Source organism: Prionailurus bengalensis, chromosome C2, assembly GCF_016509475.1.
Source record: "Prionailurus bengalensis isolate Pbe53 chromosome C2, Fcat_Pben_1.1_paternal_pri, whole genome shotgun sequence".
NCBI lineage: Eukaryota > Metazoa > Chordata > Mammalia > Carnivora > Felidae > Prionailurus > Prionailurus bengalensis.
The window spans coordinates 11,800,307-11,818,872 of NC_057350.1; the positions used below are offsets into that span (position 1 = coordinate 11,800,307).

An 18,566-nucleotide genomic window follows, 5' to 3' on the forward strand; every position below is an offset into this window, starting at 1 on the left:
AAGGCCTTTTGGGAAAGTTAAGAGAGAATTCACTATAAATCAAATACATATTTTTCCTCTCTCGATATGCACTAGAGAGAACTATACCAAATAACCATAAAATATGGCTAAAATATCTATATATTTCTGAGAGCACAATGTTGTTGAGGCTCTATCTGGATGAAAAGCTTATTTGAGGGGATTAAATGGGATACTTTTGGATCAAGTAGCTCATCAGAATTTAGTATTTTGTCTTTGGGTGCTCGGAGCAGCAATATTTATTAGCCTCCACTGATAAACTGACAAGATATTATTTGGAGTTTATTCACTTATATGGACATTTCTATTGTGCTTCTTTAGATTGCCCAGCAGTGTAATAGACATGATACCATTGGCCAAGATTTGGTTGCAATGTGTGTAAATGATATTCTGGCCCAAGGGGCAGAGCCCCTCTTCTTCCTTGATTACTTTTCCTGTGGAAAACTTGACCTCGATACAACTGAAGCTGTTGTTGCTGGAATTGCCAGAGCCTGTGGGAAAGCTGGATGTGCTCTCCTTGGTATGACCGACCATCCATTAATCTCCTGTCCTTTTTCTTACTGTATTTTACCCCGTGTATAAACGTGATTGGTACCAATATAGATAAGAAGAAAAACTGTAGATTACAAAATGAAGCAAATAAAATATATATAACATTACCAGAAGAAAACTTAGATCCTGGTGCCCTCAAGCTTCTCCTCAAAGGTTTGTCCCCCAGACTCCTACTCCTAGACTGTGAGCCAGGCCTTGCCTTTCTCCCTGATCTTTAGCATCTCCACCCCCATCTTTCTCAATGGCCTCATGGACAGACAGGGTTAGCAGTTTCCTGCTTACTGGCCTGCAGCAGAAGGAGATGATTCCTGGCATTCTAAATCTTAATGTTTCCTGACTGAAGTGACACTAGGAATAAAATGTACCTAACACAGAAATACTACTTAAATATATATGAGAATTTGAAGCAAAATGAATGTGTAGTCCGAGTGGTGAAACTACCTTCTTTATATTACCATTTCTGTGGAAAATATGTCCCAAAAGCCAAAATTGCCTTTTCAACCGTCTTTTAGTGTTGTTGTTTTTTTTTAATTTTATATTTGAGAGAGGGAGCAGGGGAGGAACAGAGAGAGAGGGAGACAGAGAATCTGCAGCAGGCTCCAGGATCTGAGCTGTCAGCACAGAGCTGGACGCAAGGCTCGAACTCACAAGCAGTGAGATCATTACCTGAGCCGAAGTCGGATGCTTAACCAACTGAGCCACCCAGGCACCCCTTCAGCCATTGCTTAGAACAGTTTAGGGGCACCTGGTGGCTCAGTAGGTTAAGCATCTGATTGTTGATTTCGGCCCAGGTCATTATCTCACGGTTCATGGGATGGAGCCCTGCACTGAGCTCTGTGCTAACATCATGGAGTCTGCTTGGGATTCATTCATTCTCTCTGTCTCTCTCTCTCTGTCCACCCCCTTCTCCTTCTCCCTCTCCTTCCCTCCTTCCCTCCTTCCCCCACTCTTGCTCAAGTACGCACTCTCCAAGTAAATAAATAAACATTAAAAAAAATGCATAAAAAAGAAAAAAAAAAGAACCATTTATAACTTGGAGTCTGCCTGCCTAGACCCTGTCTTTATATATGATCACAAAAGTGAACCATACTTTCTAGGCCAGGGCATTTGGATTTAGGCCTGAGTACGTCACTTCTCTAAGCTTATACTGTCATCTGGAATGTAGAGTGATTATAAAGATCGAATACAGGTGAAAGCATTTCTAAACTTGCCATAGGAATGACATTCAACCAAGCATTCATCCTTTGAATGTCATGCTGTTGGGAAGCTACACTTCTCCCTCATGGGAATTTAGCGGCTTGCCTTCAAATTGTACTTGGTTGAAAATTCTGTTAGGCAGCTAATAGAATACATACTTTTTTTTGAACATTTGTGAAATATAGCCACATGTTTAATTGTTCATATTAAGAGCAGGGGGCACCTGGCTGGCTCACTTGTAAAAGCACGTGACTCTTGATTTCGGGTCATGAGTTCAGGCCCCATGTTGGGCGTAGAGATTACTTAAATAAACTTAAAAGAGGGGCACCTGGGTGGCTCAGTGGTTTGAGTCCAGCTCTTGATTTCGACTCAGGTCATGATCCTAGGGTCATAAGATCGAGCCCTGCATCAGGCTATATGCTGAGTGCTGAGCCTGGAGCCTGCTTGGGATACTCTCCCTCCCTCTCTCTCCCCCTCCCTCTCTCCCTCTCTCCCCTCCTCCCTCTCTCTGTCTCTCCCTCTGCCCCTCTCCCTGGCTCTCATGTTTGTGCACACTCTCGCTCTCTCAAGTAAAAAAAAAAAAAAAAAAAAAAAAAAGCTGGTGTCACTACTTCCTAGGCAGGTTCATAAATACTATGTGATTTCTTTGTTCTTGGTGTATCTTCCTCCAGGAGGTGAAACTGCAGAAATGCCTGACATGTATCCTCCCGGAGAGTATGACCTGGCCGGTTTTGCCGTCGGTGCCATGGAGCGGGATCAGAAACTCCCTCACCTGGAAAGAATCACCGAAGGGGATGCCGTTATTGGAATAGCTTCATCTGGTCTTCACAGCAATGGATTTAGCCTTGTGAGGAAAATTGTAGCAAAATCTTCCCTCCAGTACTCCTCTCCAGCACCTGATGGCTGTGGTGACCAGACCTTAGGTAAAAGCACTCAGGTTTCAACTCTCCCGTTTGGAAATGTCTGAGCAACCACTTAATGGGTTAGTCTTTCCTTAGTAAATTAGAATGGAATAAATTACCTTGTCCTGTGAGTTTACTGTTGGGACCTTATTGTAAAACCTGGTGTGTCTGTGCAGGGTCAAATCATTCTGTATTTCAGAATTGTTTTTTATATATGATTTGGTTTTACATTCATAGGCTAAGTTTTTGTCTTCTCTCTCCAATACACAGGGGACTTACTTCTGACTCCAACGAGAATCTACAGCCATTCGCTATTACCTGTCCTACGTTCAGGACATGTCAAGGCCTTTGCCCATATTACTGGTGGAGGATTGCTAGAAAACATCCCCAGAGTCCTTCCTGAGAAATTTGGAGTGGATTTAGGTAAGATTGGTACAAGGAACTTTTTGTTCAGAAAACCATTTGGAGGAAAACTACATTATGGAAGAAAATTCTTAATTGTTAGGGTTTCTCAGAAAAAATAGGGCTGACCTTTCTACCTCTTTTTGCTTTATTAACCATGTTTATAAGGCATAAAATCCTTGCATGTAATTGACTTATGTAGATGAAATGCTACGGGGGGGTGGGGAGGGGGGGTGGATCGAGCCCTACATTAGGCTCTGAGCTGACAGTGTGGAGTCTGCTTGCGATTCTGTCTCTCTCTCTCTGTCCCTCACCTGCTCATGGACAAACGTGTGCTGTCTCCCTTTCTCTCTCTATATATATATTCCTCTCTCCCTCTCTCAAATAAAAGAAAAGAATAAAAATAAACTTTTATTAGAGATTTTTGTTGTATTATAGCAGACCTAAGTCTAAATTTTAAAGTAAATACAGCAGGACAGGGGTTTGATTTTAACTTTTTATATAGCTTCTTTTTCTTTATAACTTCTTTTAAATAGTGTACACATTCCTCTAAATCTGTAACATAAGCCGCCTAGTTTTGCATCATACTTAGGGCATTTTGGTCATTGCTAAGACCCAACTAAACGTTCACAAACCTTTACTGCAATTTACTGTATTTACTGGAATACAATTAATCCATTAGGGGATTCCTAAAAACATAGTTAATGCAGCACAAAACCAATATTCACCTAATTGTGAATATTGGCCAAGTGTGTCAGCAAAAATGCTGTGGATATCTCAGGTACAGATGGATCCCCCCAAAAATTCACAGCTTTGTATATATGCATACGTTATACGTTGTGTGAGATAATAGGTTCATGAAACATATCTTGCCTGTTTTCAGATGCCCAGACCTGGAGGATCCCCAGGATCTTCTCGTGGTTACAGCAAGAAGGACACCTCTCTGAGGAAGAGATGGCCAGAACATTTAACTGTGGGGTTGGGGCTGTCCTCGTGGTGTCAAAGGATAGGACAGAGCAGATTCTGAGGGATATCAAGCAGCACAGCGAAGAAGCCTGGGTGATTGGCAAGGTGGTTGCGTGTCCTGAAGGTAAATCGCTCCTTCTTTAGTTGCTCTTAGGTATGTAACCTGAAATGCCACTGCCCTGCCTCGAGCTCCTGCCCACGTTTTATTACAGCCCTTGTATGGCACCCGTGTTCACACAGCTGCGACAGGACAGAAGCTAGTAACACCACACACCTCTTCCCTCCTGCCCTAGGGTGCTGACACCTTGTGTGATGGTCACATATGCACAACTATAGCCCAGAAGACAACCCTTAACCAGTGGAGTGAAGAAATCCCCACTTGAGGGACAGAAGAAGGGAGCAGTTCTGAGGCAGAGTCTTCACGGTGCCTTTGAGGTCCCAGGGAAAGTCAAGCCCCAGTTGCCCCCAGTGGCGACCAGTTTAGTAACACACTCTTACGCTGGCTTTCCAGATCACTCTTCCCAGATCTTCACTCTGGTTTCCTGGGGTCATCTCCAAAGTCCTGTGCCCACATGCGAGACCTTGTCTCAGGCTGTGCTTTGTGACTCAGCTCAGCTCGCCAGTGAAGCGGGCGCCCTGACAAGTGCCGTGTATACACAGGACTCTGTCAGACGTACTAGAAATTGACAGAGTGGCAGAAAAGCCACTCAGATGAGCTGACAGACGCCAGTACTTGCTGGTGATGTCGTATCTGCCTTTCATCCCTTTATTGTGTAGGTTCCTTTTCAGGCCAGTTCTCCAAATACCGGAAAGATCTCTTGAGCCCACATCCTTGAGCTCACATTGCATTAGGAAAGAGGCCCTCTCTTCCTCAACATCCTGTATCAAATCTTTGAATGGCCTTGCTTGGGTTACATGCCTACCCTGAGGTCAGGAGACAGTGACACGCCATAGCTTTTAGTTGGAAGTAGGTAATTAATACATGTTCTCTTTCAGGAAGTTTTTATGAGTGAGTAACTTTAAGTAATACAAGCCTATTCTTCATTTTAGTCCATGCATATCTTATTTTCAGAATAAAGTATTTCCAGTTTTCATAAAATACTTTTTTTTTTTCAATGTTTATTTTATGTTTGCATAAAATACTTTTCTTTCCATTACTGTTAATTCACTGTTCTATTCTTATTTACTGGGTGTGTTTGAAATGAAGGTTCTCCTCGTGTGAAAGTCAAGCATCTGATTGAAACCATGCAAGCAAATGGATCAGTATTGGAGAATGGCACTCTGAAAAATCATTTCTCTGTCCAACCAAAAAAGGCAAGAGTGGCTGTCTTAATATCTGGAACAGGTGAGATGTGCCCTCCTTCCTTCCTCCTGCCCGCCCCCCCCCCAAAAAAAAAAAACCTCCTTCAGATCGTGAGGACACTCTCAGTAGAATGGGGCAGGGAGTCATTAAGGGCTATTATTTTTCTGTATCCTCAGTCTTTACACTTTTCTCAGGCATTTGAGACACCTAAAGGAAGAGTAGAGGGTATCACGAAGATGATTAAAGAAAAAGGAACTGGAAAAGATAGAAAATCCAACTTCTTTTGTACTGTAGCTCTGTAGTTGAAAAGTTACAACAGCTGAGATTTGTTTGTTTGCTTGTTTTTTATGATTTTTATTATTTATTTTCTAATTTACATCCAGGTTAGCACATAGTACAGTAATGATTTCAGGAGTAGATTCCAGTGATCTGTCTCATGTGTATAATGCCCAGTGCTCACCCCAACAAGTGTCTTCCTTAATGCCCCTTGCTCATTTAGCCCATCTCCCCACCCACAACCCCTCCAGCAAACTGCTGAGGGTTTGTTTTTTTTTAATTTTTTTAATTTAATAGTAATAAGGTGAAATTTATGTTTGTTGTAGACAGAGGGGTGAAGTAATAAGAGCACTGTATTCTCTCAGATGGATATATAGCATGTTTATTATTCCCACTTTAATAAGCAGCATTGCTATGAACATTTTTACAAATAAGCATTTTTAAGTGCATATCTGATTATTTCTTTAGGATACGTTCCCGGAAATGTAATTGCTTTCCAAGTCCATTTTAAGGTTTCAGTATACTTTAGGCCCAAGTTGATGGTAACGCAAAGAAACTGTTGTAAAGGCCATAGTGGTTTCTTCTTAAGAGGCTTGATTTTTCTGGGTGCCTGGCTGGCTCCGTCGGTAGAGCATGCAGCTCTTGATCTCTGGGTTATAAATTCGAGCCCCACACTGGATCTAGAGATTACTTAAAAAAGTAAGATCTTTGGGGTGCCTAAGTGGCTCAGTTGGTTAAGTGTCCAGCTTTGGCTCAGGTCATGATCTCACAGTTCCTGAGTTCGAGCCCTGTGTTAGGCTCTGCACTGGCAGCGCCGAACCTGCTCCGGATTCTTTGTCTCCTCTCTTTGCCCCTCGCTCACTCGTGCATTCTCCCTCTCAAAAATAAACTTTTTTTTTTTTTTTTAATGTTTTATTTTTCACAGAGAGAGAGAGATAGAGCCTGAGCGGGGGAGGGGCAGAGAGGGAGGGAGACACAGAACCCGAAGCAGGCTCCAGGCTCCGAGCTCTCAGCACGGAGCCCGACGCGGGGCTCGAACTCACAGACTGCGAGATCGTGACCTGAGCCGAAGTTGGACGCTCAACCAATTGAGCCACCCAGGCGCCCCAAAAATAAACGTTTAAAAAAAATAAAATCTTAAAAAAAAAGAGGATTTTTTTCTTGCTTAATTAAGCAGCTTATTCCTCATCAGTTTTTAAAATGTTATACTATTTTTATTACTATGCTAGATCATAAGGTGTTATTTTGCAGGAGCAATTACATATCCTAAAATTAAGAGTGCCTGTGCTTCCATAAGCTATTATTGATCCATTATCCCAAAAGGGAATTTAAAAACCTCATGTATTTTGCCAGTCTTTTCTGAGACATTTATTTGGAAATCTTGACCATTGATTATTCAGAACGGTACATAACCTCTTTTAAGAAATATCAGCTTGTGTTTTTCTCTCTTTTTCAGGATCAAACCTCCAAGCCCTCATAGACAATACTAGGGAGCCAAGTAGCTGTGCACACATCGTTGTTGTTATCTCCAACAAAGCTGCAGTGGCTGGCTTAGATAAAGCAGAAAGAGCCGGAATTCCCACCAGAGTGAGTTACTTTGAAAAGTATCTTTCCTCCAGACTGTATTTCAACTCATAACCCGCCCCCACAAGACTTCCGTCTGTAGGACAGCTTGTTCTTTGGCTTTCTGGATCACGGTGTGTGCCTTTCAACACCGTCCTCCCCATTCCTTAATTCTTTACATCAGGCACGTCTTCCTCAGAAAGAAGTGAAGTATGGTCCACGTAAAGGTTGAGTTTTAAATTATTTTTGGTAATTCATTTAAAAAGATTTTGCTTATCTTTTTCTATTACAGGTAATCAATCATAAATTATATAAAAGTCGTGTAGAATTTGACACTGCAATTGACCAAGTCCTTGAAGAGTTCTCCACAGACATAGTCTGTCTTGCAGGATTCATGAGAATTTTATCTGGCCCCTTTGTCAGAAAATGGAATGGTAAGCAAAAATTATTTGACACCACATTGAGAAATCAAATGAAAACAAACTACAGGGCGGTTAGCTTCCCAAACAATCCCAATTGTGAAATATTTACTGGGCCGTTTGAACACAGGTCATAATTTAATTTCCTTTGCCTGTGCTCAAAGAATGAATGACCCAATGACTTTTTATTTTCCTGATCTTTTTATCAGTTTTCTTTGGCCTGCTGTAACTATCACTTTTTCTAATACAGCTTAGGTCACTCACATTACTAGTATTTCATCTTCTAAATAAATATTCAGAAGAGACATTTTTACTTGTTGAGAAGCAAAGGAAAGCGATTCCCTATATCCCAAAATGAAGAGTCCATTCTTAGGGAGTGTAGACCACTGCCAGACATGGCAGGGAAGGCACTGTTTCTGGAAAACACACCTTGTGTTATTGCCTTTTCCACTAACACTTTGACTACGTCCAACTGTCCTTTTTTGTGCCTACATTTGGGCAATAAATGTATTCTCTCTCCAAAGAGTTTGTTTTCCTAAGTGAATGTGGTTAGACAGAATACAAAATTGGGAGTGCCTCTGGTGACATAATGCTCACAGAACTAACCTAGCATCTGGCTGGCGGACGTGCCACTTCGTGGTTAGAAGTCAAGCACGCAGATGCTGTGCAGGAATCTCCTGTGTGTCAGCGACAAGCCGAATCTTCCCCGAGCTCTACGATCCGGAGTTGACCCATCCCATCCGACTTTCAGTCACTGCAGGCACCTATTCAGAGTCCCTGGGTGGATCTTCAGTTGTGCAAGAGGCAAGAACTTGCTGCCCCCGGGACCTCTTGGATGAGAAGCTAGATTTCCCTTTCCTTCATTTCTGTCTTTCACAGAGAAACACCCATCCCAGAGAAATCCTATTCCTGCTGACCTCTCATTCTAGACAGGAAAACATGTATTCCTTTGGTAATATACATAGGATCTTTAAGTTCTGACCACTGTGGTTTCATTAATTTCCAGGGAAAATGCTCAACATCCATCCATCCTTGCTCCCGTCTTTTAAGGGTTCAAATGCACATGAGCAAGTCCTAGAAGCCGGGGTCACAGTCACTGGGTGTACTGTGCACTTTGTAGCTGTGAGTATGTCTCCTTCTACCGAAACATCATTACTGTCTGTATGTAAATTGTACCGGCTAGAAAGTAATGTTCAAAACTTTTGCTTCCTTCCCCAGGAAGATGTAGATGCTGGACAGATTATCTTACAAGAAGCTGTTCCAGTGAAGAGGGGCGACACCGTTACAACTCTGTCTGAAAGAGTGAAATTAGCAGAGCACAGACTATTTCCCGCAGCCCTCCACCTGGTAGCCAGTGGAACTGTACAGCTTGGAGAAAATGGCAAGATTCGTTGGGTCACAGAGTAGTGAAGTCTCCCCCATTCGGGGCTAGAGCGAGTTCTGAAAGAAGTCTGGCTATCTGCGTTATCATGGACTCAGCCCAGAAGAACAACTGCTAAGAAAGAATTCCTCACCCGCGCCTCTGGCCTTTTTTTTTTTTAACGAACAGAGATTCGTTGAAAACAAGCCTGGTGCAGCATGTCTGGGGCATACGTGTGTCATCTCCAGCGGTCTTTTAGGGTTTACCTGTTCTGGACCTTCTTGATCATAATCAAGCCGGTCATTCAGAATCCCTTTCACTTTCAGCCAAACAAGATACCAAAACTTTTAGTCTCTCTTCTTCTTCTGACGGATACCACCTCCATTTCTTGTAGTTATATGTTCTCTAGTTTTTGAAGAGTTAATCAACAAGGCTATTAAGTTAATATCTCTTCCCCATATTGTATATCTGTACTGGTTTGAATTGAGACTAATCTACTCTAATTACCCTGATCATAATGTAGTGTCATAAAATGGGTGTGTAACTCCCACTTCTGAGGGATGGTGTACTTTGTGCTTTGAAATATCATTAAACATCCTAGTTATTGACAGTTTCTGTAATACCCAGATTTTAGCTTCACAATTATGGGTTACAAACATCCATACTTCTGTAAATACTAGAAGGTTAGAGTTTTGTTGGCGTCTTGATTCAAAACAGGACTTAGACATGTTACTCATCTTCTCTGTCTCTGTTTCCCCATCTACTGAAGTAGGCACATGCCTGTCATATGGTTGTTTTGATAATTAATACGTGTGCAATGCCGAAAACACTTGGCCCAGAGTAGGCACTCCATGGTCAGCATTCATTTTATACTTCTCCCAGTTATAGAAGCTGTTGTAATTTACTGTTCTTTCAGCAAATACATCTCGAGCACAAAATTGAGAATGGGGACATAGAATTTTGGAACTGTAGGTACTATTTGGGAGCAGTGAGGGCAGATGGAAGGCACTCCACCCGGACTAGTAAAGAGTATAAAGGCACTGCATGTGTTTCCCACTCCAGCCATTCATTTCCCATCTGGCTATGCAATTCTAGAGCTGGGAAGTCTGAGCTGACCTAGTAGGCACATGTACATGACACCAAGCTTGGGACCACATTTCTCCCGTAGCAGAATAAATAAGGACTGGCCACCCAGCCCAGAGGTAGCCAGCCATCCTTGGACTACTGAGCAGCTTTCAAGGTGATGTGGCCTAAGCTCTGCCTGCCCAGAGTGCGCCTTACAGGAAGGATACCTGGAGGTCATGTTCAAATCTTCCCTTGGAGTTTAATCTCAACATCTAACGGCTGAAGAGTCCTTTTATACAGAAGTAAATCCTAGCCTTACGAAAAGAAAAAGAGTAGGGGGTTAAGAGGAGTGGCACCTTCGCCAACAGATGCTAATCACTGCCTCTGGTACAAGTAGGTTTCCCCAGGCCCAGGCAGCCAGCCAGTGATGTCACCCTTACTGACTGCAGTCAGCAACGGCCATCAAACTGGAGGTTCAGCCTCCTCACTTCACACAGGTCCCTTTGCTGTAAAAACGATGCGTTTATTTTGGAGAGGTCACTCAACATTATTAAGTACCTATGACATATATGCCCAACATTGTCCTATGGAGTTTAGAGAAAGTTAAAAGATACAGAAGAAAATGTTATTGGTGGATAAAATCACAAACAGTAATAAAAGTAGTACCATGCTGATAGCACCAGCATGTAATCTAGAAAAACCAATGTAGGGGCACCTGGGTGGCTCAGTCCATTGAGCAGCTGACACTTGGTTTCGTCTCAGGTCATGATCTCAGTTCGTGGGATCGAGCCCCACATTGGGCTCTGTGCTGACAGCAAGGAGCCTGCTTCAGATCCTCGGTCTCCCTCTCTCTGCCCCTTCCCAGCTTGCACTTGCTCACTCTCAAAAATAAATGCTAAAAAAAAAAAAAAAAATTTAAGGAAAAATCAGTGTAAGCTTATGACTTGAGAAATAAAATTTTTTAGCCCTTACTCTGATACTAATTTCAACTAAAAGGAACGTGAATTCCACGTAAGGTTATTGATTTCCTATTTTGGCAGAAGAATCAAATTGTGTCTGGTTGCCAGAAACCAGAAAGTACTTGAAAATAAGGAGGATTCTGAAAGAACACGGGAGCCCGCTTAAAGCGTGTCTGTCCTATGGTCTTATTTGGGATAAGCTGAGTATTATTTGGACATGATGAGTACATAAGTAGCCATTAGTTTATAATGGTAGAGAAAAGGTCATTTAAGTTATGAAAAGTTCAGTGCAAAAGTGAAAACAGGTCAATATTTTATTGTGATAAATATGGGCATTTGTATTATGGATGTCTCTTTCTATTTGTATACAGAGGAATAAAACATCAGCCCTCGGTCACACCTTGTGTTCAGGTAGCAAGATCAGGGGGATGGGCGGTGCCCAACTGTGAGTCCGTAATAGTCAAAGGATTTAAGTGTGTATGCCAAAACAAGTGAGCCAAAGGATGCTCTAAAGGGTGTTACAAGTTCTGAGAGAAATTTCATGGTCTCTTGTCTAATTTTTTACTTTTTAACTACTATACAAACTTCTTAAGTAACTCAAGTACAACAGTATTTAATCACAACAAAGTTTAGTAACTGGTACAGCTGGTAGTTTTTTTTTGGTTTTTTTTTTTGTTTTTTTCTTTTTAAATCACAGTTCCCTTGCCTATTTCTTGCCCCAGGAGGATTTTTGTCAAGGACACTGCTGCCATGGTCCCACCAGGTTCCCCCGGGCCCCACTTCCAGTGGGCACTCCCATCTGCTGTGCCCCCTACGACCAAAATGCACTCTGCCTGCCTGTGCCTCGGGGTCACTCATCCAGGCTTAAAGTCCCAGGTAGGATCATCCAACTGGCCACAGTTAGGTGGCCCACCCTGCTCTCACAGCCAGGGGCCACGGAGAACTGGAATATGGCCTTGGGCTGTCAGAAAGTGTGAAACTGCCTCCCTCTCCCAGGGTGGAGGTCGCCCTGCACAGGGCGAAGGGATTCCCAAGCACAGCAGCCCCCACGGGACAAGGGTCTAGCTCCTCAGTTCACGTGACAGGTGTGGCTGCAGGTATTTCAGGAAGATGAATAAAATCCCAGTTATTTTTAAGTTCATGTTACTGTTAACGCCAATGGTTCCCCTTGGCTTATCTCCCTGAGCTGCTTTTTACCAATGATCTCTGTAATACATAGATTTTGCCTCCTCCACTACGGTTTAAGAGATAGTCTCTGATAGCCATTCTTTCACAAGCCACATCAGCCTTTATTTACAACACAAGGCCATTTTCCTTTATCCGGAACCAACTGTTAATATTTTTAAATTCATAAGTAGGAACAATCAGAATGTCCCATCAGCTAGTGAGTCAATAAAGAAAATGTGGTCTACCCATACAATGGGGTATTATCGTCATTAAAGGAAACAAAGAAGATACATACTACAACATGGATGAACCTTGAAATATGCTAAGTGAGGGCATCTGGGTGGCTGAGTCAGTTAAGCATCTGACCAGCTCAGGTCATGATCTCATGCTTCGTGGGTTGGAGCCCCGCATCGGGCTCTGTGCTGACAGCTCAGAGCCTGGAGCCTGCTTTGGATTCTGTGTCTCCCTCTCTCTCTCCTTCCCCACTTGCACTCTGTCTCTGTCTCTCAAAAATAAACATTAACAAATTTTTTTAAAGCATGCTAAATGAAAGAATCCAGTCACATAAGACTACATTTATAATTCTGTTGAGATGGAATGTCCAGAACAGGCAAATCCGTACAGACACAGAATAGATTAGTAGTTGCCCATGGCTGTGGGGATAGATGTACTTTAAGGGTGATGTCTAAAGGGTGCAAGGTTTCTGTTAGGTGATGAGAATGTTCTAGAATTGATTGTGGACATGGTTGCATGACTCCATGGGCATATCTTAAGCCACTGAAATGTACAGTTTAAATGGGTGAATTGTGTGGCATATGAATTATATCCCCATAAAACAGTTTCTCAAAACAAAGATACAACTTATTAATTCAGTTTTGGAAATACATCAAGATTATATTTAATCTGATGTTATAAAATACATCACACATTTAAAATACTTCCCATTCAAAATATGAAGTCACTTCAATGAAATCAGATAAGACATCCATGCTTTGTGACAGATATCGTATTAAAGACTGTCTATCTGAACCACAATCCTAATCCTCAATCCCCCATCTGTTAACCTGGTAATTCTTGGGAGTATACTTACTACAAATGCTAACTCCTGAGCCCCACCTGTATTCTGAGCATTGCAATAAAGGCATGAAGATTTCAATATTCCCAATCGATTTCATTTTTTAAAAAAGGTTCGGGAACTGGGCACCTGGGTGGCTCGGTCAGTTAAGTGTCCAACTTCGGCTCAGGTCATGATCTCCTGGTTTGTGAGCTGAAGCCCCACATCGGGCTGTCTGCTCTCAGCAAAGAGCTCCACTTTGGATCGTCTGTCTCCCTGTCTCTCTGCTCCTTCCCCCACCTCTCTCTGTCTCTCTCAAAACTAAACATTTAAAAAAATTTTTTAAAAGTTTCATGAATTGAAGTATTTGTGGACACTCAGAGTCTAACTGTATTTTATTTTCTTTAAGTTTATTTATTTTGAGAGAGAGCGAGCGAGCGCACATGCGTGATAGCAAGGGAGGGGCAGAGAGAGAGGGAGGGAGAGAATCCCAAGCGGGCTCTGTGCTGTCAGCCCAGAGCTGACTCAGGGTTTGATCCCACTAACTGTGAGATCATGACCTTAGCCAAAATCAGAGTCAGACGCTTAACCGACTAAGCCACCCAGGCACCCCCAGACTGCATTTAAAATTTTTCTGTACTACTAAACTCCAAACATTTACAGGAAAAATTAGTTTTGTTATAGCAATATCACTCAATCCCTTGACTGCTTCAGTTAGATGCAAAAATAAAACAAGATCACTAAAATCATTTTATTTTTTAATTTTTTTACTGTTTATTTTTGAAGGAAAGAGAGAGAGAGAGAGAGAGAGAGAGAGAGAGCGAGTCAGGGAAGGGCAGAGAGACACAGAATCTGAAGCAAGCTTCGGGCTCCAGGCCCTGAGCTGTCAGCACAGAGCCTGACGCAGGGCTCTAACTCACGAACCGTGAGATTGTGACCTGAGCCAAAGTCATTTAATCCACTGAGCCACCCTGGCGCCCCTCCAAAAATTATTTTAAATTAAATATTCAGGTGACAAAGCTATTAAGTCCTCCTTCACTTTTGTTGAAAGCCAAGTATTGAAAACCTTCTAGTTTTATAAAGGATTTATTTTGCTTTCTTAGCATCCACAGCAAATCAGCCTTTTCTTTGTTTTTTTTTAATGTTTATTTTTGAGAGAGAGAGAGAGAGAGAGAGAGAGACAGAGCATGAGTGGGGGAGAGGCAGAGAGAGAGAGAGGGAGATACAGAATTCGGAGCAGGATCCAGGCTCCAATCTGTCAGCACAGAGCCCGATGGGGGGCTTGAACCCACAAAGCCATGAGATTGTGACCTGAGCGGAAGTCGGATGCTTAACCAACTGAGCCACCCAGGCACCCCGGCCTTTTCCTTTTTTTCCCTCAAATCAGCCTTTTCAAGTGTGCCTTTGGTGCCCTGACGGTGTTTACAGCACCCTAGTAAGATTCAGGACACCGGCAAGGTGTGCCTTTCTTTTACAAAATGAGGGACTATCCTTCAGAGGCCGGTGGGACTTCACACCTTAGTCGTCAGCTTAGAGACCAAGCTTAGGCCTGCAACTGAGTGTGTAGACAATTTAGGGAATCAAAACACAGAACTCACAGAGCTCCGCAGCCCTAGCACCCTTAGCAATTAAGCGAGAGGTCCGCAAAGGAGCCTGAAAATGAACAAGCAGTGCAGTTGGGGGCCCAGGAGAGAGGGACACCTCCAGCCTAGGAGAAGGGTGTCTCCAGGAGCAGGGATCGAGCTTCTGGCTCTTCTCTCTTAGAGGCCAAGTAGAGAGAAATAGCTACCACCACCCCATCACGCACCTTTCGGCAAGCCAGAGAGCCCAGCACCTTAAATCTGTTCCCTGGCACAGGAGGTTCTGGGGGCCCAAGTGTGCCCCGCCAAAATGCCAACATCCAAGGTGGGATGATAGCCCTGGGTGGAGGAGGTAAGGAAGAGGTCGCAGCGGCCCAAAGCTCAACCTGCAGGACACGGGCATCCAGCAACAGGGAACTGAGGGCACTTAAGCCTCTACTTGCCTTTAGAGTTTTCCATCTGGGAGGAAACAGTTTGGAGAACACAAATTCCTGGAGTCCACTGAACCAACGTATGAGGATCCTACAGGCCCGTATGTCAGTCAGCTTAGGCTGCTGTAACAAAATGCCACAGACTGGGGCTTTACTCTCTTGAGGTTCTGGAGGCTGGAAGTTCAAGATCAGGGTTTCTGAGGCCGCCTTCTCACTGTGTCCTCACATAGTCTTTCCTTTGCACACATGCATTCCTGGTGTCCCTTTGTGTATCCAGATTTCCTCCTCTTACAAGGACAACAATCAGATTGCATTAGAGGGCACCCCCCAATGGCCCTATTTTAACTTAAAATCTAATAACGACTTAACAGAGTTCTGGCGCTACTAACTACATTTTGAAACAAATTCCTCCTGGAACTAAGATTGTTATCTATTTTATTTTTTTACTTTATTTATTTTGAGAGACACAGAGACAGCATGAGCAGGGGAGGGGCAGAGAGAGAGAGGGAAAGAGAGAAAATCCCCAGCAGGCTCCCTGCTGCCAGCAGAGTCCATACTCGGGGCTCAAACCCACGAAACCGCGAGATCATGACTTAAGCCGAAACCGAGAATTGGACACTTAACTGACTGAGCCACCCAGGTGCCCCTGAGATTGTTATTTTAGAAAGCTATACGCCAAGCCAACATGCAAATACTCTAGCACTTTCTTTCCCTTTTGTAGCACGTAATCATGTTTGCCCTCTGGACAGGGAGGGCTACAGAAAAAGTTCTGCACTAACTGTGCAGATTGAATCTGCAGATTTAGACCATCTGCAGATTTAGACTGGCAGAAAAATCTGCCACAAACCATGTGGCCTTGGGCATGTCACCGTTTTCTCTTTCAGAAGGCTAAGATTAGATTTCCATGGTCTCTTTTATTCCAACATCCTGCTCTTCCTTGTCTGAACCGTAATAGATCTAGGGAGAAATAAGTGGAAAGGAGAAAGGAGAGAAAGGATAGTCCACAGCAGGGCCCCTGAAATAGCACTATTGACATTCTGGGCCAGAGAATTCTTTGCCAGGTAATCCCTGCCTTGTGAAATGCTGAGTAGCATCCGCGGCCTCCAACCACTAGGTGCCAGGAACAATTCCCAGTTGTGACCATCAAAAATGCCTCCACCTTTTTATATTTTCACTAGGGTTTCTGTTTCTCCACATCTTCACCATCACTTGTTATTTTCTGTTTTGTTTTGTCTGATAGCAGCCACCCTCGTGGACGTGTTATGCTGTCTCACTGTGGTTTTGATTTGCATTTCCCTAACGATCAGTGGTGTTGAGCTTCCCTGCATACAAGTGACCTGTTGGCCACTTGTACACCTTCTTTGGAGAAATGTCTATTCGAGTCATTTGCCTGTTTTTTTTAATCTGCTGATCTCTTAAAACTATTTCTATAGGTTTATATAGTTGGAATCATAGAATATGTAACCTTTTCAGATTGGCTTTTGTCACTTAACAATGTGCATTTCAGGTTCTTCCACGTCTTTCCATGACCTGATTGCTCACTTACTTTTTTTTTTTTTTAATTTATTTGAGAGAGACCAAAAGCATGTGCGCATGCACACAAATGAGGCGCAGAGGGAGAGGGAGAGAATTCCAAGCAGGCTCCCCACCGTCAGCACAGACCCCACGGTAGGGTTCAATCCCACGGCCATGAGATCATGACCTGAGCCGAGATCAAGAGTCAGACACTCAACCGACTGAGCCACCCAGGCACCCCACAAATACATTCTTTTTAAAGAATTAAAAATGACTAACACTTATAGAACAGTTGCAAAAATACAAAAACCTTCCAAATAAACCTTACCCATTTTCTCCAACGAACATTTCAGTCCATGTCGCTTATTGTTTGCTCTCTTTCTCCCTTGCTCTGTACATGTGTTTATTTCTAAGTCATTGGAGAGTAATTTGCAGACATCATATCCCTTTATCCATAAATATTTCAACATGTATTTCCTAAGAAGAAGGACAGAACCACTCACTCACTGTGGATATCCCCCACAACCTCGCTGTCAAGTAAGGAACAGAAATTATATGATTCTTCAATTTCATTTAATACAAGAAATGTTATTTATTTAATCAAGAATGAGTTTGGGTAACAAACTGGATTTACATGCTCATTTCTGAGAACAGCACGGACCAAATGAGCCAGCATCACCTCGCCAGAGCCTGAGATGTCTCTGGACAAGCCCTAAGATGAAAAGGTCACTCAGGGACATCCCAGAGAGTGAGCTTTTTGAATGGAAGCAGCCTTACATCCCATGACAAAGCTGTTTAGGAATCAGATTTGCTTTAAAACCTATTCTTTCTATAAAGCATCTTGAATGATTCTCTAGCAAGTAGTGTTGTGTGACAGCTTTAATGTGTTTATTAGAGTTTTGTTGCTCAAATCTTTGACAACTGGTAAGCAGTGAAAGGAGGCAAACCCTCCACATACTGGTCTTTTTAACTTACCAAAACACCTAGACTGACTGTAGTGAACAATTCTGTATTGCATACCTGAAATTTGCTAGGGGAGTAGATCTCAAGTGTTTTCATCAAAAAAAAAAAAAAAAAAAAGAAGGTAACTCTGTGAGGTGATGGATATGTTAATTAGCTTGATTAATTGGCTTGAGTGTGGTGATTATGTCACCATATATACCTATATCAAAGTATCAAATTGTACACCTTAAAAATATACAACTTTTCTCTGTCAATTCTACCTCAATAAAGCCGGAAAAAAATTCCGAAGGGCGAGAAAAGCACACGGTAGCTCTGCTGTAAAGCAGTGATTTCACGAAACACACTGAGTAAATGCAAGACGGGTTAGAAACAATTCAAACGCTGGTTCCCAGACAGCAGGTGCGCATCTGTTTTCCCCACTCCTGGCCTGTGGTTAGCGGGAGGTATGCGCAATATTCAGAATTCCAAGGAACGGAGAGTGCTGGAGATCCGCACTAAATGCAGATAATTCAGGGGCGCCTGGGTGGCGCAGTCGGTTAAGCGTCCGACTTCAGCCAGGTCACGATCTCGCGGTCCGTGAGTTCGAGCCCCGCGTCGGGCTCTGGGCTGATGGCTCGGAGCCTGGAGCCTGTTTCCGATTCTGTGTCTCCCTCTCTCTCTGCCCCTCCCCCGTTCATGCTCTGTCTCTCTCTGTCCCAAAAATAAATAAAAAACGTTGAAAAAAAAAATTTTAAATGCAGATAATTCAGGCTCAAGTAACAAGAAATCATCACATGAATTCCACACCAAAAATGAAAATCAGAAATCCCGGGGGGTGGAGGGCAGTTTACCATGAGCAAAGTGCCACAGCCCCCGCATGTGGCCCACGCAGGAG

At 43.0% G+C, this 18,566-nt stretch overlaps 1 protein-coding gene across 3 annotated transcripts in view; it reads left to right on the forward strand.

The window, feature by feature from the left end:
• Nucleotides 1-9,568, forward strand: part of GART (phosphoribosylglycinamide formyltransferase, phosphoribosylglycinamide synthetase, phosphoribosylaminoimidazole synthetase) — a 29,080-nt gene extending 19,512 nt beyond the window's left edge. For all 3 annotated transcript variants that reach the window (XM_043593693.1, XM_043593692.1, XM_043593691.1), the window contains exons 14-22: nucleotides 340-538; nucleotides 2,439-2,690; nucleotides 2,940-3,092; nucleotides 3,955-4,161; nucleotides 5,245-5,382; nucleotides 7,073-7,203; nucleotides 7,472-7,613; nucleotides 8,605-8,720; nucleotides 8,817-9,568. In XM_043593693.1, coding sequence (XP_043449628.1) covers nucleotides 340-538; nucleotides 2,439-2,690; nucleotides 2,940-3,092; nucleotides 3,955-4,161; nucleotides 5,245-5,382; nucleotides 7,073-7,203; nucleotides 7,472-7,613; nucleotides 8,605-8,720; nucleotides 8,817-9,005 — 1,527 coding nt within the window. In that variant the 3' untranslated portion in view covers nucleotides 9,006-9,568. The remainder of the gene's footprint in view (nucleotides 1-339; nucleotides 539-2,438; nucleotides 2,691-2,939; nucleotides 3,093-3,954; nucleotides 4,162-5,244; nucleotides 5,383-7,072; nucleotides 7,204-7,471; nucleotides 7,614-8,604; nucleotides 8,721-8,816) is intronic.
• The last annotated feature ends 8,998 nt before the right edge of the window (nucleotides 9,569-18,566 follow it).